The sequence below is a fragment of the Tyto alba genome, unplaced genomic scaffold (assembly GCF_018691265.1).
Source record: "Tyto alba isolate M040663 unplaced genomic scaffold, T.alba_DEE_v4.0 Super-Scaffold_33, whole genome shotgun sequence".
NCBI lineage: Eukaryota > Metazoa > Chordata > Aves > Strigiformes > Tytonidae > Tyto > Tyto alba.
The window spans coordinates 17,646,406-17,663,478 of NW_024881308.1; the positions used below are offsets into that span (position 1 = coordinate 17,646,406).

General features: G+C 69.3%; 6 protein-coding genes across 10 annotated transcripts; 3 read left to right on the plus strand and 3 right to left on the minus strand.

Annotated features, from left to right (window-relative positions):
• Positions 1–1,190: 1,190 nt before the first annotated feature.
• On the plus strand, positions 1,191–5,550 carry DNTTIP1 (deoxynucleotidyltransferase terminal interacting protein 1). Of its 2 annotated transcripts, XM_042801277.1 has the most exons (13): positions 1,192–1,370; positions 1,444–1,514; positions 1,642–1,738; positions 1,817–1,915; positions 2,338–2,406; positions 2,721–2,777; positions 3,026–3,087; positions 3,535–3,580; positions 4,053–4,111; positions 4,296–4,356; positions 4,721–4,792; positions 5,001–5,056; positions 5,358–5,550. In XM_042801277.1, the coding sequence occupies exons 1-13, from the start codon at positions 1,284–1,286 to the stop codon at positions 5,494–5,496; spliced, it is 975 nt and encodes a 324-aa protein (XP_042657211.1). In that variant the 5' UTR covers positions 1,192–1,283; the 3' UTR covers positions 5,497–5,550. The 2 variants fall into 2 exon arrangements, with proteins under 2 accessions (XP_042657212.1, XP_042657211.1); XM_042801278.1 differs by lacking the exon at positions 4,721–4,792 and having other exon boundaries at positions 1,191–1,370.
• Positions 5,551–5,761: 211 nt separating this feature from the next.
• On the plus strand, positions 5,762–7,064 carry UBE2C (ubiquitin conjugating enzyme E2 C). The gene is made up of 6 exons (XM_042801049.1): positions 5,762–5,958; positions 6,032–6,059; positions 6,156–6,242; positions 6,374–6,578; positions 6,663–6,722; positions 6,873–7,064. Exons 1-6 carry the CDS (start codon positions 5,858–5,860, stop codon positions 6,929–6,931), a joined length of 540 nt encoding a protein of 179 aa, XP_042656983.1. The 5' UTR covers positions 5,762–5,857; the 3' UTR covers positions 6,932–7,064.
• Positions 7,031–8,220, minus strand: LOC122154168 (regulator of G-protein signaling 9-binding protein-like). Its single transcript, XM_042801047.1, has 2 exons — positions 7,942–8,220; positions 7,031–7,821 (listed from the first exon to the last, which is right to left on the minus strand). The coding sequence occupies exons 1-2, from the start codon at positions 8,132–8,134 to the stop codon at positions 7,376–7,378; spliced, it is 639 nt and encodes a 212-aa protein (XP_042656981.1). The 5' UTR covers positions 8,135–8,220; the 3' UTR covers positions 7,031–7,375.
• Positions 8,221–8,792: 572 nt separating this feature from the next.
• On the minus strand, positions 8,793–10,527 carry TNNC2 (troponin C2, fast skeletal type). Its single transcript, XM_042801209.1, has 6 exons — positions 10,478–10,527; positions 9,753–9,804; positions 9,484–9,627; positions 9,289–9,403; positions 9,076–9,212; positions 8,793–8,995 (listed from the first exon to the last, which is right to left on the minus strand). Exons 1-6 carry the CDS (start codon positions 10,487–10,489, stop codon positions 8,964–8,966), a joined length of 492 nt encoding a protein of 163 aa, XP_042657143.1. The 5' UTR covers positions 10,490–10,527; the 3' UTR covers positions 8,793–8,963.
• Positions 10,528–12,267: 1,740 nt separating this feature from the next.
• Positions 12,268–14,289, plus strand: SNX21 (sorting nexin family member 21). Of its 4 annotated transcripts, XM_042801204.1 has the most exons (4): positions 12,268–12,720; positions 12,884–13,038; positions 13,165–13,175; positions 13,319–14,289. In XM_042801204.1, the coding sequence occupies exons 1-4, from the start codon at positions 12,425–12,427 to the stop codon at positions 13,988–13,990; spliced, it is 1,134 nt and encodes a 377-aa protein (XP_042657138.1). In that variant the 5' UTR covers positions 12,268–12,424; the 3' UTR covers positions 13,991–14,289. The 4 variants fall into 4 exon arrangements, with proteins under 4 accessions (XP_042657138.1, XP_042657140.1, XP_042657139.1 ...); XM_042801206.1 differs by lacking the exon at positions 13,165–13,175 and having other exon boundaries at positions 12,884–13,031; XM_042801205.1 differs by lacking the exon at positions 13,165–13,175 and having other exon boundaries at positions 12,268–12,716.
• Positions 14,290–14,690: 401 nt separating this feature from the next.
• On the minus strand, positions 14,691–16,905 carry ACOT8 (acyl-CoA thioesterase 8). The gene is made up of 6 exons (XM_042801208.1): positions 16,726–16,905; positions 16,504–16,640; positions 16,069–16,294; positions 15,669–15,826; positions 15,174–15,365; positions 14,691–15,089 (listed from the first exon to the last, which is right to left on the minus strand). The coding sequence occupies exons 1-6, from the start codon at positions 16,860–16,862 to the stop codon at positions 14,971–14,973; spliced, it is 969 nt and encodes a 322-aa protein (XP_042657142.1). The 5' UTR covers positions 16,863–16,905; the 3' UTR covers positions 14,691–14,970.
• Between the last annotated feature and the right edge of the window lie 168 nt (positions 16,906–17,073).

Below are 17,073 nucleotides of genomic sequence, written 5' to 3' on the forward strand. Positions count from 1 at the left end.
GGATCGGCCCCACATCCGCAGGTCGGGTTTGTGTAACAGCCTGATCTCATCCTGGCCAAAGCGGCAGGAAGGGGACGAGGGCAGGAGCCTCTTCCAGCGCGCGAGCCCGTGAGTCACCCAGCCTCTCCTCCCGCAGCCGCGGGCTCCCGTGGGTGCCGAGCGCCGTCGCTGCTGAGACACCAACGGGGCGTCCCCGGCACCGAGCCACGAGCCCCCCCGCAGCCACCGCGGGAGGCACGAGGGAAAACACGAACAGAACACAAAACGGTTAAATCGTTGTGCAGCTGCCCCAAGGGAAAAGCTTCTTCTTGACCACATCTAGAAAACGACAGACAATTCATTTTGACTGTTCCGCGCTCCCTAGATGAGGAAACATGGGTTTTGTGTGTTTCCTCAGATAAAAAAAAAAAACGAGATTCCAGAAAGATGAGAGACTCTCAGGAAGAAGTTAGCTGGAACTACAAGAAGTTTATTTTTCTGTTTCAGGCACAGAAGGTAATAGGACAGGTGGTGGAAGGACAAACATTCACATTTCTGCAGCTGCCATCGCTCAGGCCTTGCGGGCAGGGCCAACATGAAGCTGGTTTCACCTGAGACGGGTCCTGTTCCGGGGTGGAACTCCGTGACTTTTTAAGGCTTTGGGACTTACGGTTATTTTAGAGCTGGCTGTCCGTCACTGCGTTCATCTCTGAAGTGACCCTTCTTTAGCACTAACGGTTTCTTTACTGCCATGTGCCCTTCCAGGACCGCGCACCCACCTGCGCCTGACCAGGACGGAGTGGACCGAGAGGCGAGGTTCAAAATAAGCCACGCGAGAAAAACCAATGGTGGAGCCACAAACCGTGTGCCCCCCGCCCCCCCGATACAGACCGGGCGCCCCCCCGGGTTCCCCGATCCCCAGATAAACACCGGGTGACGCTCCCGGTGCCCCCCACCCCCCCGATACAGACCGGGTGTCCCCCCGGGTTCCCCTGTCCCCAGATAAACACCGGGTGACGCTCCCGGTGCCCCCCGCCCCCCCGATACAGACCGGGCGCCCCCCCGGGTTCCCCGATCCCCAGATAAACACCGGGTGACGCTCCCGGTGCCCCCCGCCCCCCCGATACAGACCGGGTCCCCGCCTCGGTGCCCCCGGAGTCCCCCAAGCCCCGCCCCATTTCCCACCGCCCGGCGCCGTTGCCATGGCAGCGCGTCACGTCCGGCGCGCGGCCGTGGCGTCGCGGCCCGATGACGCGCTCGGTTCCGGTGGCGCGGGGCCGGGAGCCGGGGCCGGGGCCGCCGCCATGGGCGCCGCCCGCGATGCGGAGCAGCAGCCGGGGCCGCCGGGCGAGGAGGGACCGGGCGGCAACGAGGAGCAGCTGGTCAGCACGGTGAGGCGGGGAGCGGGGCGGGGAGCGGGGCGGGGAGCGCGTCCCGGCCGCGGCTGACGCGTGTGTCCCGCAGAGCCCCTGGAACATCATGATCAAGCACCGGCAGGTGCAGCGGCGCGGCCGGCGCTCCCAGATGACCACCAGGTACGGGGGGGGGGGGTTGTACCGGGCGGGACCGGGCACCGGGCCGGAGGGGATGGGCCGGGCTGGGGTGCGGGGGCCCGCGCCCCCCCATTCCCCCCACCCCCCCGCCTGACTCCTTCGCCTTCAGCTTCACCGACCCGGCCGTGTCCATGGAGCTGCTGCGAGCGGTGCTGCAGCCCAGCATCAACGAGGAGATCCGCGCCGTCTTCAGCAAGTACATGAAGGTGAGAGCTGCGGGGCTGCCCCGCGGCTGCTGCCCCCGCGCCGCTCGCTCGGCCGCTGACCCGCCGCCCCCTCCCCAGTTTTTCCAGAAGGCAGCCGTCAACGTGCGCGATAACGTCGGGGAGGAGGTGGACCCGGAGCAGCTCATCCAGGAGACGTGCCGGAGCTGCCTGGAGCAGGTGGGTGCTGGGGGGGGGGAGCTCGGCACCCTCTGCGGAGCAGCCCGGCTGGGACGCGTACCCTCCTCGCAGTGCAGCATGTGGCTTCACCCGCCCCGGGCACGGGGGAGCAGCCGGGGCCAGGCAGCTCCCGCCGCTGCTTTTCACTGCTGCCAGGGGAACGCGGCGCGTGGCAGGAGCTCCCGCAGGGACCGGCCCCCGTCTGAGGGTCCAGGCTTGGGGGTGGGATATTTTCTTTCACGTCTTGGTTTTGCCCCAGCTTCCCGGAGCTTATCGCGCTGGGATTGTAGTTTTGCGTCTCGCTGCCTGTGGAAGCGCTGCACGGCGCGCCCCAGGAGCGGAGCGGTCACACGGAACTGGGGGTTGCTGGCAGGCCCCTCGCTGGACCCAGCACCGGGCAACCCTCCTTCCTCTTCCCACAGGCCAAACTGCTGTTCTCCGATGGCAAAAAGGTTGTTCCCAGGCTGCCCCATGAGCAGACGGTACCAAAGGTAAAAGCTGTGATTGTTCCCAGAGGCGTGAAGGACTTGTAAGAGCCAGGAGAAGGAGGAGGGTTGGAGTTGCTTTGTTCTGTGCCTCTCGCCCATCAGCGCTAGCAAGGCGGCCGAGCTGGGGGCTGGGAGGGCGCAGTACCTAAAGGGCAAGGAAAATCCCAGACACAGCCGCTGCTTGCTGCGGTTCAGAGCCTCTCCCCACGATGGGGTGGGGCCAGCATTGCCCCCCACGCTTGTGCTCTGCACCTCGAGTGAGAGCGGCTGGCTGGCTGTGGGGGTCCCTGCTCAGCCCGCTGCTGTTCCTCTTCCAGCGTGCCCGACAGATGGACGAGGAGCTGAATCGTCGAGGGAGCCCCGTTCCCAAAAAGGTAGGAGGGTTTTCCACACAAGGGATTTTACATTTTGGGAAACACGTTCCTCGTTCCTGTCCATTCCCACAGTACGAGCACATGCAAGTGCCCAGGTGGTTTTTGAGATGTCCCAGAGGTGGTTGCTCTCGTGCCAGCTGGCATTTCTGCTCATGACAAAAAGAGCAGCTCCCCTGGGAGGGGGAGGGTGACCGAGGGGGTTCTCTCAGCCCACACAGCTGAGTCACTGAAGGATTTCTTCTACGCAGAGAAAGGGGCGGCCTCCAGGACAGAGCCTGGCGAACGATCGCGGGGTCTCAGGGCTGGCAGCGTGAGTATGGGAACTGAGCTGGAGGGCAGGGGGGAAACGGGGCTGCCTGACTGGGGGAGCACAGAAACCCCACGGTCTCCTTCCCCTCCTGCACAGAGGAGAGGTGCAGGGCAGTGCCAGGGGTTGGGCAGGGGGGGTTTAGGTTGAGCTGTTCCCCCCAGGAGGCAAAGACCTTCAAGGACTTGGTTTTAAACAGGCTCGAAGTGGTGACAGGGTCCACATGGGACCACTCAGAGCGAGCAGTGTGAGACACAGGTGGTGGCGGGATCTCAGCAGCTGGGGCCAGGAGAACGTGCAGCAAAGATGAGGGTGGGGAGTTGGGGAACGGAGGGTGTGCAGGAAGGCGGATCTGGAAGGGCTGGGGCTCAGTCCCTTCTGTGTGTGCTGTGGTGGTGACTGCACTGGTCCCGCAGGGACTTGCTCTTACTGCATTCTCCTTCCCCACAGGTGGAAGATCAAAGTCTCTGAGCCCGTGAGAAGGGATGGACCAAAGGTATTGGCTGGCCGATGCTGCTGGGCTCACCCTCTCCTCCCCTTTGCTTCCGCCAGCAGAGCCCTACTGCTGCGGGAGCGGAGGACAGCGCCGAGCTGTGCTCTGCCCCGATGGGCCCCTGCAGTGCAGGAGAGAAGCAAGAAGAGGAGCGAAGTGCCTGGAGGCCTTTGCTTGTCTCCCCCAGGCGCTGTAGCCTGTAGCTCTGCGGTGTGGTGCCGCTGCTAGGAGACCTGGGGAGAGCAGTAGTAGCCAGGAGGATCCCACAAGTGTTTCCCACAAAGGAAACTGCTTAGATCAGCCCAGAGGGAAAGTAACTTCCCTCCTCTGTGGAAGTCCGGAGGTCTGTGGCCAGCTCCCTTCCTCCCAGGCCGGGGGCGGTGCCGAGGTTCCCTGTCAGAGAGCTGAGGCTCGTGGAGCATGGGCTGGCACCAGCTTCATTTCTAATGTTGCCCCTTTTCCAATTGCTCTGTAGTGGGATCCATCCCGACTGACTGAAACCACAACCTTTGTGCTGGGATCTCGAGCAAACAAGTAAGGAGTGGCCCTGTCGATGGAGGGTGGTGTCTCCAAGGCAGGAGCCCGTAAGACTCCTCCTGTCACTTCGCTTCTCTGCCTTGAAAGCAGTAGGAAGGGCTTGGGGAGGAGAGGAGGTGTCCCCGTACCGCCGCGGCTGCGCCCCGCACAGCTGTAACAGCCCATCGTGTTCCTCTTTCAGAGCTCTCGGGATGGGAGGAACAAGAGGGCGACTCTACATCAAGCATCCCCACCTCTTTAAGGTCAGATGCCGCGGCAGGACGCCTCCTCCTTCGGGGTTTGCTCAGAAACAGTTTCTGGCGGGGATGGGGAGCGTGTCCCTCGGCCGGCTTGTCTTCCTCCTCCCCTGCGCCCGGTCTGGCTAGCACTCTGGGACAGCAGTTAACGGCTTAGCGCAGCCTCCGAGGCGGTGGGTTTGCCTGGAGCCAGGGCTTGAGGCTGGAGAAGCAGCCGGCAGAGCTGAGCCCACCCCCGGCAGCCCCCCGGGGCAGGGGGGAAGGCGCTGGAGTGGGGCGCAGCGTCCCGGCAGGCGGGTGGGCAGAGCCGGGGGTGGGGAGGGGGGGTCTGTCGCCTGCGTTCAGCTCGGTCCTTGCTGCTTTATTGCAGTACGCAGCCGACCCGCAGGATAAGCACTGGCTGGCAGAGCAGCAGCACATGAGGGCTACTGGGGGCAAGATGGTGAGTACGGGCGGGCCGGCGGGCGCCGCGCAGACCCACCGCAGGGCCAGGCCGGGGCCGCGAGCCGCGGCGTTGGCAGGAGGATAGGCTGAGGAGGGGCTGCCGGGGCGCCGCGGGGGCCCGTCCGCTGCCCCGCGGGGGTCGGGCCGGTATCGCGGGGGGGACGCAGCGCCCCTGAGGTGTGTCCCCCCCCCGCCTTGTGCCGCAGGCTTACCTCCTCATCGAAGAGGACATTCGGGATTTGGCTGCCAGCGAGGATTACAGGTGAGGGCCAGGGCGCCGTGTCCGCTGCCCTGCCTGGGGCTGCTGCCCCCGGGGGCTGCTGACGCACTTGCTGTGGGGGGGCCGTGCTGGAGGGGCCCTGCTCGGTGCCCCTGGGGGATGGGTGCCTGCTGGGGGGGCTCCGTGCTGGATGCCCGGGTCTGGGGTGGGTGCCTGGGGTTTGGGCTCGCTGCCGGCTGAGGGTCTGTGGGGTGTGGGGGGGGGGTGTTGAGGTCAGGGCGGTGCTGGCGTGCAGGGGGTGTGCCGGGGGTCCCCCCCCCACCTCACCCCACCCTCTCCCCAGGGACTCCATGGACCTGCGGCTGGAGGAGCTGAAGCCCTTCGTCCCGCCGGCCTGGATGACAGAGAAGATGCAGAAGCACATGGAGACGCTTCGCCGCGGGGGGGACGTCCCGCCCCCCGAGGGCCCCCCCGAGCCCTGAGGCCCCTCCCTCCCCCCCCTCCGCGCCAAAATAAAGCCGCTTCGCTCTCGCTTCCGCCGCCGCCTCCTGGGGATGGAACCGGGAAAGGGGGGGGGGGGGGGGGGGGAAGCGGGGGGCGGGTGTGTGTGTGTGTCTGTCCCTTTAAGAGCCGCCGGGGCTCCGCCCCGCGCCGCAGCGGCCAATCCGCGGCCGCCGGCCGTTACTGCGGCAGCCGCGTCCCCGGCGCGTCGCGATTGGCCGGCTGGAAGGGGGCTGCGCGCTGATTGGCGGAGCCGCCGCCCGTGGGAACATTCAAACGGGGGCGCGGGAGCGACCGGCGGCACCGGGACCGGCTCCGCCAGCAGCGACCCCCGGAGCCGCCATGGCCTCGCAGAACGCCGACCCCGCCGCCCTGCCCAGCGCGGCCGCGCGCAAAGCGGCTGAGGCGGCGGCCACGGCGGCCCGCGGCTCGGTGGGGAAGAGGTGAGCGGGGACCGGGACCGGGACCGGGGGCTGCCCCGCCGGGCCGGGCCGGTAACGTGTGATTCACCCGCAGGCTGCAGCAGGAGCTGATGGCGCTCATGGTGAGTGGGGTCCCGGGGCGGGGGGGGGGGTGTCCCGGGGCCGGGGGGGGGTCCCGGCGCCGCCCTGACGCACTGCCCCCCCCCCCCCCCGCCAAGATGTCCGGTGACAAAGGCATCTCCGCCTTCCCCGAGTCCGACAACCTCTTCAAGTGGATCGGGACCATCGACGGCGCCGCCGGCACGGTGAGCGGCAGGGCGCCGGTTCCCCCCCCGGCCGGAGCGGGGGGGCTTGGTCTCGGTCCTCCCCCCGGGTGTCCCGTCCCGTCCTTCCCCCCCCCCCCCCGGTGCCCCCCGGCCCTGACTCCCGCCCCCAGGCCTACGAGGAGCTGCGGTACAAGCTGTCGCTGGAGTTCCCCAGTGGGTACCCCTACACCGCGCCCACCGTGCGCTTCCTGACCCCCTGCTACCACCCCAACGTCGACAACCACGGCAACATCTGCCTCGACATCCTCAAGGACAAGTGGTCGGCCCTCTACGACGTCCGCACCATCCTGCTCTCCATCCAGAGCCTGCTGGCAGGTGGGTCCCACGGCCACGCTGCAGTGGGGTGCTGGTGGGGCCCAGGACACCCCCCCCACGCCCTGATCCGTCCCCTGTCCCCAGAGCCGAACATCGAGAGCCCCCTGAACACGCACGCCGCCGAGCTCTGGAAGAACCAACCCGGTGAGTGCCCAGGGCGGGCACCCCCCCCCCCGCACCCTCCCTCCGGGGGGGGGGCAGCGGCGCAGCCCCCCCACCCCGCTGTGTCCCGCTGCCTGCCCGGCCTCACGCCGGCCCCAGGACCCCAGCCCCGTGTCCCCCCTCTCTCCTCAGCCTACAAGAAGTATGTGCGGGAGACGTACGCCAAGCAGGCCAAGAGCCAGGAAACCTGACCCACACCACCGCCTCTGCCCGCTCCCTCTCCGGCCGCTCCCCACGGCGTTCTGTATCATAGGCTTTTTTTTAAATTAATTTTGCAGTTTGAGCCACGGTTAATGTATAAATAAATGCATGTTTATAACTTTCCTTTTGGGGGTTTTGTTGCAGACTGTGAGCGCCCAGAGGCATCTTCTCTCAGTCAGCCCAGCCCCTCGGTGAGCGAGGGCGGGAAGGGAGGGACACCAACCCCCGTGGGCTAACAGGGGCTTTACTGACAACTGGGGTGCCTGGAGCTTGTCCTGTTCTCCCCGCAGGGTGGGGGCAGCCCCCACCGTCACCTGCCTGAGCGGGGGGCCGGGTGGGGTGCAGTGCTTGGGACTCTGTCCCCTGTTCCGTGACACCTGAGCAGGCAGGGGGGGTGCTAGCCCTGCCGCCTCATCTCCTGCTCCCCCCCCCAGTCAGAGCACCCTGCAGCAGCACCCAGGGCGAGACCCCCCCTGGGCTGCCCCAGCCAGGGGGGCTGCAGTGCTGCCCCTCCCCGCCAGCTGCGTGGCCTCCACCGTCCAGAGCGGGATGTTGGCTCTGCTCTCCATCTCCGCCAGCGTGGCCCTCACCTGCTCGATCTCCTCCTCCAGGCACGGAGCGGCTGGGGGCTGCGCGGGACCCCCCCCTCGCCGGCTCCCCCTGCGGCTGGGCGGCCCCCGGCCCCCCAGCCCGGTGCGCAGCGGGGCCGTGCCGCCCCCCTGCACGGAGAAGAGCTGGCAGAGGTGGTGGGCTTGGCACAGATCCTGCAGGAAGAGCTCCAGGGCGGAGAGGAAGAGCACCCACAGCCGCTCCAGCTCCCGCCGCTCCTCGGGGCTCGCCGGTGCCTGCCGCAGCCCCGCCAGCAGCGCCTGCCGCAGCCCTGAGGCATGGGGAGGGGGGGACACTGAGCCGGGGTGGCCCCAGAACCCCTCCACCAGCCCAGCTGTGGGTGCAGGGGGGTCACCGTGGCTGCTGCCCGGTGCAGCAGCCCCATCCTTACCGGTGCTGAGCTCACGCGCCTCCGCGCTCCTCCTGCGCCGCTCCTCCCGCAGCCGGGGGCTGTCGGCGCTGCCCCCCAACTGCAGCACCAGCTGCCGGTGCCCGGCCGTGGCCTTGCAGAGGGCGGCCTGGGCCACCGCACACGTCCCCGCTGCCCCCCGCCCGCGGCACGCGTCCTCTCGCCGCGGTGCCATCACTCCCCGTGGGGACGGGGCAGTGTCAGGCCCCTCCGCAGCGGCTCCTGGCTTGCAGGGGGGGTGCTCGGCTCCCCCGTGCCACAGGGCTGTGACGGGCTCTCAGCCACCTCCCAGTGTCCCACCAGCTGCACATCGTCCCCCCCTCGTCCCCCCACTGCGCTCCTCCCTGGCTGCAGAGGCTCTAAATCGGGGAGGAGCAGGTCCCTGGGGAGCAGTGATGCACGGCGGGCTGGCACAGGCACAGAGGCTCCTTGACCCCACAGGGAGGGGGCTGCTGCTTCCCCCCCACCTTATAGCCAGGTCCTCTGTGCCCTTCTGGTTGGGACAGGGGGGTCCTGGTGTGGGGCAGGCAGCGGTGGCTCCCCTCTGGTCCCACAGCCCTGCCCCAGAGCGGGTGGGAGCAGCCCCCCAGAACTCCGGGGCCGCAGTCCCTCGCCCGCTGGCGTGTGAACCGGCTGCTCTGCATGGAAAGTCTGAGCTCAGCGCTGGCCCCTGGCCCAGCTCTTCGTGGGAACCGCGGCCCCCACGCCGCGCGGGGGGAGCCCGACTGGCACGACACCCCGGGACACGTCCCCGCTCCCTGGGGAGCGGTGCAGCAGCCACGGTGCCACGGTCCCCTCCGCACGCAAACCCGGTGTAGTTCTGCACCGGCAGCTCAAGCTTTTCCCCTTTTATTGAGGCTCAGACCGAAACCGCATGTGACAGACTGGAGGAAAAGCTCTGGCGGGGGGCGGGAGCGGGGGGCCGGGCGCTGCGGAGCTGCTGCTCCCTGGGGGTGGTGGAGCAGGGCTGGGTGCAGCGGCCGGCCTGAGGAATGTCTGGTCCCTTACTGCACACCCTCCATCATCTTCAGGAACTCTGCAAGAAGAGCAGCACCCTCAGCCCACGGCTCTGCCCGGGGCGCGCAGCACGGGCACTCGGCCAGGGCCGTGGCTCACCATCGAAGTCAATGCGGCCATCGTTGTTCTTGTCCGAGTCCTTCATCAGGTCCTCTATGTCCTCCTCGGTGACGTGCTCCCCCGTGGCCCTCAGAATCTCGCCCAGCTCCTCGATGTCGATGAACCCGTCCGCGTTCCTGCAGGAGGGTGAGGGCAGGATGTGGCCCCGCTCGCCCCCGCGGGCGGGACGGGCAGGCATCACCCCCCGCTCACCGGTCGAAGATGCGGAAGCAGTTGGCCAGCTCCTCCTCAGACTTGCCCTTGGCGTCCTCCTTCATCTGGCGCACCATCATCACCAGGAACTCCTCGAAGTCGATGGTGCCGCTGCCTGCGGGGAGGAAGCCGAGCGTGGCTCGGGCTGCCCACCCGGCGCCCAGCGCCCAGCGCCCGCGGCCGAAGGCTGCTCACCATCCTCATCCACCTCCTCTATGATGGCGTCCAGCTCCTCCTTGGTGGGGTTCTGGCCCAGCATCCTCATCACCGTCCCCAGCTCCTTGGTGCTGATGTCTCCGCCGCCATCCGCATCAAACATGTCGAAGGCGGCCTTGAACTCTGCGGGGGGGGGGGGGGGGGGTCAGGGCCAGGCAGCGCAGGGGATGGGGCCACAGCAGTGGGGCAGCGCCTGGCCCCGCACCTTGGCCGGCTCCGGCCCCTCTCCCCATTGCCCCCGCGCTCACCCGCAATCATCTCCTCGCTGAGGAAGGCGCGGGCTTCAGCCTGCTGGTCTGTCTGCAAGGCAAGGGAGGGGGGTCACCGTGGCCGCCCCCATCACTCCCGGGAGCCCCTCGCCCAGGGCAGCCCCACGGCACAGGGGCGCGGGGCGATGCCACGCCAGGGTGAGCCACGGTCCCCGGCAATGCCGCAGCTCTGGAGCCGCCCGGGGAACCTGCGAGGGCCGGGGGGGGTCTCCGTGGCGCAGGGGCCGCGCTCCCTTCGCGCAGCCTTGGCATGCCAGGCACGCCGCGCTATTTTGGGGCTCTCCTTGGCTCCCCTTGTAGGGCTCGGCGGGGCCGCGGGCACCTGTCGGCCCTGATCGGGTTTCTCGCGGGGCCGGCACCAATGCCGTGTCGCATGACCCCGTGCTCAGCTTTCAGCCGCCCCCCTGCCACCGCCGCGCAGCCCCCGGCTCCGGACGGGGCCGAGCCAGCGTCCCCGGCCACTCGCACCCCTCGGGCAGCCGCACGGGGTGTCCCCCCGCCCCGGCACATCCCGCTGGGACCCTGCACCATCCCGATACCTCCCTGCCCTTGCCCACCGCGGGCAGCCCTGCCCCGGGGACCATCTCCCCACCGCCATCCGCAGAGGCACCTCGGCAGCCCAGATCCCCCGGGGACGCGGGGTGCCCGGTGCCTCCTGCCCCGCCGGGTCTCACCCCAGCACGCGGCAGCGTGGGTGCTCTTACCATCGAAGGCATTTCTGCTGCTTCCCTCCCCCAGGGAGTCACCACCTCCTGCAGCAGAATCCCCCAGAAGATCCCTGGTGCCCCTGGCACCCCAATTTGTAGTGTCCCCGCCGCACGGCGTGGCCCCAGCTGCTGGCCCCCCGGCCCCAGCAGCCTATCAGCTCCCCGGTGGCAACCCGGACCTGCTCATTGGCAACGGGTGCATTTTACCTAATTTAGCCAAAGCATTATTGGCCAAGTGCTGGGGATTAAATGTGGGTCTGAGGCTGGGATAGAAATTCAAGCCCTCCAGGGAGGGACACCGGAGCCTTGACAGGAGGGCGGCTCTGCCCCCACCCTGCAGGACCCCCCTGCCCGAGGAGGCTCAGCAAGGAGGGGGTTAAAAATAGCCCCAGAGCCGCCAGCATCACCCAGACAAGGGGGCCAGGGCTCCCCCCTGCACAGAGCTGTCTGCCCCAGTGCCGTGGGCATGGACACCCTTACCGAAGCCCCAGCTCTGCCTGGGGCAGGCTCCCCCGGCACGGCGTGTTCCCCCTTCATCCCCACGAAACCCTGGGGGCTCCAGCCCCTTCCCTTCACCCCCAATTTCTGCTCAGGTGTGCCGAGGCAGAGCCGCATTTGCAGCACCCTGCCTCAGGCGAGGAAGGGGTCCCCGGCAGGGTCCGGGGCCCAGAGCCCCTCGGGGTGCGGAGCATGCCCCCCCTCCCCGGTGCGGGGTACCCGGTGCTGTTGGCACCCGGCTCCTGGGTTTGGAAAAGGTCTTGTTTTTCCGTGTTGCTGGGAGAGTGGGAAATCTGCCCGGACGCCTCCTCGAACATCGCTGACCATGCCAGCCACCTTTGCCAGTGCCCGGCCGGGGCTGGCATCTTCGGGGATGCACTGGCCAAGTGGCCTATGGCCCAGCGCTGCTCCGAGGGGGCTTGGGGCTGCAGTGGGGTCAGGCTGACAGCACCCTGGTCCCAGTGCCAGGGACATCCAGGAGGTTCCCTGGATCCCCCGTTTTACTGGGATCCCCCTGTCCCCTTGCACGTCCCACCAGCTGGCCAGCAGCCGGGTGGGGACGGGCTGGGGGGGCTTTGAGGCACCCCAGAACTGGGCGCAGAGGCCCCGGGGGAGCGCAGGGATCCCCGTTGGCACCCAGGCAGGGTGCGGGGTGCTGGAGCAGGGTGCAGCGGGCGAGCGGGGCCCGAGCGATGGCAGCAGCTGGGCCGGTTCTTCGATATTAATAGACATTCCCAAGAAAGCAGCGAGGAGGGAGCGGGCACGGCGCTAAAAAAGGCAGGGTGAGCTCTGGGGGTGCAGCCCGGGGTGCGGGGTGAGGGCAGCGGGGTGCCAGGGCAGCCCAGGGGACGTCCCGCAGCGGGATCGGGAGCTGGGGTGTGGGGTACCGGGGTGTCGGGGTACCAGGATATGGGGGTGCCAGGATACCGGGATATGGGGGGTACTGGGGTGTCAGGGTGTTGGGATACGGGTGCACTGGGGTGTTGGGGTACCAAGATATGGGGGTACAAGGGTGCCAAGGTATGGGGGCACTGGGTTGCCAGGGTACTGGGATATGGGGGTACCGGGGTTCCGGGATACAGGGGCACTGGGGTGTTGGGACCCCGCGATGCCGGGCGCTGAGGAGCGGGGCTCCTGCAGCCGCGGGGGGGGGGACGGACACACCCGGGTCCCTGCCAGGACCGTCCGGGCAGGGCTGAGGGGAGCGGGGCTCGGGCGGGGGCTGCGGGCGGACCCGCCCCGGGCCGGACCGTGCCGGGCCCCGCCGCCGCGATCCGGGTTCCCGGCGGAGGCGGAGCCGCGCAGGGAGGATCCCGGGACGAGCCGCGGCGGAGCGGCCATCGCTCGGCACCGCCCGCCGCGGGGACGCGGCTGCACCGGGCCGGGGGGCCCCCGCGCCGCCGTGTCGGGGTGACCCGGCCCGAGCCGCCCCGTTCAGCCGCGGGGATGGCCGCCCGCATCCTGCACCGCCTGCGGCACGCGCTGTCCCGGGAGGGCGGCCGGGAGGAGCGGGCGCACGGCGGCTCCGGGGCCGAGGACTGCCCGGAGAGCTCGGAGCTGGAGGACGACACCGAGGGGCTGTCGACGCGCCTCAGCGGCACCCTGAGCTTCACCAGCCACGAGGAGGAGGAGGAGGAGGAGGAGGAGGAGGAGGAGGAGGAGGAGGAGGGGGGTGCTGGAGAGGAGCTGGGGCAGCCACCGCAACCGGCCGGGGCGGCAGCGGGTGCAGAGGATGGAGGCAGGTGCTGGGGCCGGTGTGCTGGGGGGGCCGAGGCAGCCCCGCTCTCTGGGGTGGGGTGGGGTGGGGGGGAACCAGCGGCCCGGAGGTGTTGGGGAGCCCTGTCCCCACGGCGGGAGCGCTGACCCTCCCCACCCCCCCCCACCCCCCCCTTCTCCCGTCCGCAGAGTGGGGTGCGGCGGCGGAGCGGCCCGGCGGCAGCCTGCTGACCCGGCAGCTGCAGGAGCTGTGGCGGAGGTCGCGGGGCAGCCTGGCACCGCAGCGGCTGCTCTTCGAGGTCACCAGCGCCAGCGTGGTCAGCGAGCGCTCCTCCAAGTACGTGGTGAGTGAGCGCGGCGCGGCGGGGCTGGGGCGGGTCCTGCTCCCTCCCGGGGCGGGGGTCCCACGGGGCTGGTGCTTATTTCTCTCTGTCTTTCCCCGTGCTGCTCGGACGGTGCTGGCGGCTCAGATGAGCCTCAGGTAACTATCGCTGCCGGGGGTGGTGGTGGGGGGGGGGGGCTGCGGCTGCCCACCCTGCTCCTTCCCACCTGGGCCGACCCCCCCGCGGCCGCGCACCCGGCTCTGCCCGGCCCCGCAGCCCTGACGCCCGGCTCGCCCCGCAGCTCTACACCATCTACCTGATCCGCTCCGGCCGGTTCGACAAGGCCCCCGCCGCCATCGCCCGGCGCTACTCGGACTTCGAGCGGCTGAACCGCCGCCTGCGCCGCCGCTTCGGCTGCGACATGGCCGGCGTCGCCTTCCCCAGGAAGAGGCTGCGCCGGAACTTCACCGCCGAGACCATCGCCAAGCGGAGCCGAGCCTTCGAGCAGTTCCTGTCCCACCTGCACTCCATCGCCGAGATCCGCCGCTCCCCCGAGTTCCTCGAGTTCTTCTTCCTGCAGGACCTGCGTGCCGCGCAGCGCCTGACCTGCACCGGCATGTACCGCGAGGCCCTGGCCACCTGGGCCAACGCCTACCGGCTGCAGGACCGGCTGGGGGCCTGCGGCTCCGGCCGCTTCCTCCTGACGCTGGCCGGGCTGGCCGTTTGCCACCAGGAGCTGGACGAGCTCGGCGAGGCCCACGGCTGCTGCGAGCAGGCGCTGCAGCTGCTGGAGGCGCAGGGCAGCCACCCGCTGCTGGGGCCCTTCCTGCAGGCCCACGTCCACCTGGCCTGGAAGGTGGGCAAGGACAAGCGGCGCTCGGAAGCCCGGCTGCAGGACCTGCGGGAGGCCGGGCCGCCGCTGCAGCCGCAGCCCACGCTCAAGGAGTGCCTCATCAAGGAGCCTCTGGAGTGAGCGGCCCGGCGCCGGCAGCGGGGCGCGGGGGGCTCCAGCCCCAGGGCAGCGAGGGCGATGCCTCGAAAATGCACTTTCTCCGTGGTTAGCCTGTCCCGCGGGGCCGGGTGCTGCCACCCGCACTGCCGGGAGCCGGCTGCCCCTCCCAGGAGCGGCCAGGACAGCAGCCGGGACGTACTGGCACTGCGCAAGGGAGCGGGGAGGCTTCTGGGCAGGGTCCGGGGCTCTTGCCAGGAGCTTCCCATAAAACTCATACAATAACAAGGACTTTATTAAATAAAGTCGTGGTAGGAAGAAGAGCGAGGCGCCTGCTGTGTCTGTTCAGCTTTGCTGCCCCCAGGGCACCACCATCGGGAAGCCTTCAAGCCCCCCCCACCCCCCGGCTGAGCTGGGAGCAGCCTCGTCCCCTTTCCCGGCTCCCAGCAGCTGGGCCCGAGCGTGAGCGCAGCCCCGGGGAGGAGACCGAGGGCGATCGGAAGCAGCGACTGACATGCCGGGGCACAAGGAGGGCAGGAGAAGTGAGAAGGGGAAGCCACGTGCGCTGCAGTAGCACGTTCCCCTCCTGCAACCCAGCCTGCTGCGGGGGCAGAACCGGCCCCCAGTGCCCCCAGTGCCCCCCGCCCTCGCCCTGCCGGGAGAGGCTCCCTCGGGGAGCCCCGTCACAGCAGCCAGAAGGACAAAGTCCAGGGGACGGAGCGAAGCTGTTCACCTGACGGCTTTATTTCAGGCAGGTGAGGGGTGGCCGACTGCAGCGTGCGGTTACGTGCTGCGCAGCTGGCAGCCGGTCACAGCGGGTGCCTCTGCGGGTCCCCATCCGTCGCAGAGGGCCTCTGGCTCCAGCGCTCCTCGGTGCTGGATCCGGACCAGTCTCCTCCGAGGCTCCGTCCCCGCTGTCACCCAGGTCCTGCCTCGCCCGCATCTTTTGGTCCCAGGGTCGCTCCCTCAGCATGCCCAAGCTCCAGCCCGTGGGGGTTCCTCAGCTAAAGCTTGCTCTGGCTTGGCGTTTGCTCCACCCTGATGACTCCTTCCTGCACGCAGGTGACAGCCAGGACCCCGTCCCTGCGCCACAGCCGGCCCTGCACCAGTCCCCGGCACCCGCCTGCAGAGAGGGTCTGTCAGCCCCCCGCGCCGGGCAGGGCCGGCCTCTGCCACGCGGGCCCCCGGGAGCGCGGTGAGGACTCACCAGCCCAGGGGCTCTCGCACTCGTACAGCATCCAGTGGTCTGCTCGGAAGGGCGCGTGGAACCACATGGAATGGTCGAGGGACACTATGAACTTGACGTGGTGCTGCCGGTGCGGGAGCAGGGCCGTGCCCAGGAAGGCGTAGTCGGAGATGTAGGCGGCCACGCAGCAGTGCACCTTCATGTCGGTCTCTCCTGCAAAGTGACCGGCACTGCCCCGTCGCCCGCGGGCCAGGCAGAGCCGAGCTGCTCCTTCAGACCCGCTCCCCTCGCCGCGCCCCCCGGGGAAAGCCCGCCGAGGCTGAGCACAGCACACGGACGTCGCTTCACGCCCCGGCACCCTCCCCTCTATTTCAGCTTTGAAATCCCCAGGCCTCCCCGCAGGCTTGGGGCGCAGGCAGCCGCTGGATCGCAGCCCTCAGCCCGCTCTGCAGCGTGAGCTCCAGCCCAAGCCCACAGCTCGTGAGGCAGATGAACCACCCCCCCGGTGGGACCCACCTATGTAGCCTCGTGCTCGCACCCAGAAGAGCTGCTTCGGCTCCTGCGGCTCCGAGCAGAATATATTTGGCGGGTTCACGGGTTTGATATCAATCGGCACGTCTTCAGCTTGGATCTTGTTGAGATGCTTCCTGTACCTCTCTGCCAAGTTAGGGTCCCTGTAGGCCGACGCGGACAAGCGAGGTTAATGCCAGGCAGGCCAGGGACACGTCCTGCTGGCAGCAGCTTCAGCCCAGGGACCTGCGGCCACACGGGAAGGCAGGAGGGGCACGGCAGCTGCCCTGTCCCGCTTCTCTGCTCCTCTCCCAGGCGTATTTGGGGCCCCCCTTGGGCAGCCACCCCAATCCCTCCCTCTCCCCAGCGATGGGCATCCCCAGTGCGCCCCTTCCCCCTCACCCACCGCAGGAACTTCTGGACGAGCTCCTCTTGCGTCAGCAGCTCCTCGGGGGGCGGCGCGGCGGGCATGGTGAACTGGTGCTGCACTGGGCTGCCCTGGGAGAGCTGGAAGGAGGCCTGGCAGGTGAAGATCGGCTTTCCGTGCTGGATGGCCTTTACGGAACGAACAGAGAAGCTCTTCCCTGTGCGGGTCCGCTCCACCTCGTACAGCACCGGTACCTTGGGGTCCCCTGGGGCGGGAAAGGGGTGTCCTGCCGCGGGGCCACCGCGGAGGGGTCGCGATCTACGGAGGCCCCACACCGGGGGCAGCGCGGGGGCACCCGCTCAGCCCCGGGGGGCTCGGCCCCGGCGCCCCCAGCCCCTGACCTGTTCCTCCCGCCGCCGGGGCCCGCGGTCGGCCCCGCTTCCCGCCGCCCGGTGCCCCGCGGGCCCGGCCCACCTGCCCGCACGAAGTAGCAGTGCAGCGAGTGGACCTGCTCGTCGCGGCTGACGGCGCGGGCGGCCGCCACCAGCGCCTGCCCTACGATCTGCCCGCCAAAGAGGCGCTGCGTGGCGGGCACCCAGTGGTGCCGGCCCCTGCGGGGAAGAGCGCGGCGGCGGTGAGGGCGGGCGGCCCGGGCCCGGGCCCGGGCCCCGTCCCGGTGCCGGCGCCCCCGCACACCTGAAGAGGTCGAGCTCCAGCCGCTCCAGGTTCAGCACGCTGGTGATCAGCACGCTCCGCAGGTCTCCGAGCGCCGCCGGTCCCGGTCCCGGTCCCGGTGCCGGCCCCGGCTCCCCGGACCCTTCCGGCTCCGCCATTTCCTCACCGACCCGGAACCGCCGCCGCCCGCCCTGCGGCGCGGGAAGTACCGCCCCTCAGCGCGGCGGAGGACCGCTAGCTGATTGTGCTATCGAGCCGTCAGTCAGGGGGAGGGGGTGGGGTGGTGGCGGAAAGCGCTGGGATGATTGGTTAGCCCGCTGCCAATCCGGATGAAAGCGCCTTCGATTGGTCGTCCCGCGGGGTGCGGGC

What these genes read in the sequence shown, in the direction of transcription:
- TNNC2 (XM_042801209.1), bottom strand. An exon ending in CAGCGAGGAGATGATTGCGG is followed by an intron (nt 9,628 to 9,752) that starts GTGAGCGCGGGG and finishes CCCCCCCCGCAG; the next exon opens with AGTTCAAGGCCGCCTTCGAC. An exon ending in TGGCCGCATTGACTTCGATG is followed by an intron (nt 8,996 to 9,075) that starts GTGAGCCACGGC and finishes CTCTTCTTGCAG; the next exon opens with AGTTCCTGAAGATGATGGAG.
- DNTTIP1 (XM_042801277.1), top strand. Translation starts at nt 1,284, where the DNA reads ATGGGCGCCGCCCGCGATGCGGAGCAGCAGCCGGGGCCGCCGGGCGAG. An exon ending in ATGAGCAGACGGTACCAAAG is followed by an intron (nt 2,407 to 2,720) that starts GTAAAAGCTGTG and finishes TTCCTCTTCCAG; the next exon opens with CGTGCCCGACAGATGGACGA. An exon ending in CTGGGATCTCGAGCAAACAA is followed by an intron (nt 4,112 to 4,295) that starts GTAAGGAGTGGC and finishes TTCCTCTTTCAG; the next exon opens with AGCTCTCGGGATGGGAGGAA.
- SNX21 (XM_042801204.1), top strand. Translation starts at nt 12,425, where the DNA reads ATGGCCGCCCGCATCCTGCACCGCCTGCGGCACGCGCTGTCCCGGGAG. An exon ending in GGTGCAGAGGATGGAGGCAG is followed by an intron (nt 12,721 to 12,883) that starts GTGCTGGGGCCG and finishes TCCCGTCCGCAG; the next exon opens with AGTGGGGTGCGGCGGCGGAG.
- UBE2C (XM_042801049.1), top strand. Translation starts at nt 5,858, where the DNA reads ATGGCCTCGCAGAACGCCGACCCCGCCGCCCTGCCCAGCGCGGCCGCG. An exon ending in AGGAGCTGATGGCGCTCATG is followed by an intron (nt 6,060 to 6,155) that starts GTGAGTGGGGTC and finishes CCCCCCGCCAAG; the next exon opens with ATGTCCGGTGACAAAGGCAT. An exon ending in CATCCAGAGCCTGCTGGCAG is followed by an intron (nt 6,579 to 6,662) that starts GTGGGTCCCACG and finishes CCCTGTCCCCAG; the next exon opens with AGCCGAACATCGAGAGCCCC.
- LOC122154168 (XM_042801047.1), bottom strand. Translation starts at nt 8,134, where the DNA reads ATGGCACCGCGGCGAGAGGACGCGTGCCGCGGGCGGGGGGCAGCGGGG. An exon ending in GGCGCGTGAGCTCAGCACCG is followed by an intron (nt 7,822 to 7,941) that starts GTAAGGATGGGG and finishes CCCATGCCTCAG; the next exon opens with GGCTGCGGCAGGCGCTGCTG.
- ACOT8 (XM_042801208.1), bottom strand. Translation starts at nt 16,862, where the DNA reads ATGGCGGAGCCGGAAGGGTCCGGGGAGCCGGGGCCGGCACCGGGACCG. An exon ending in CTCGTCCAGAAGTTCCTGCG is followed by an intron (nt 15,827 to 16,068) that starts GTGGGTGAGGGG and finishes GTCGGCCTACAG; the next exon opens with GGACCCTAACTTGGCAGAGA. An exon ending in GCGAGCACGAGGCTACATAG is followed by an intron (nt 15,366 to 15,668) that starts GTGGGTCCCACC and finishes GTCACTTTGCAG; the next exon opens with GAGAGACCGACATGAAGGTG.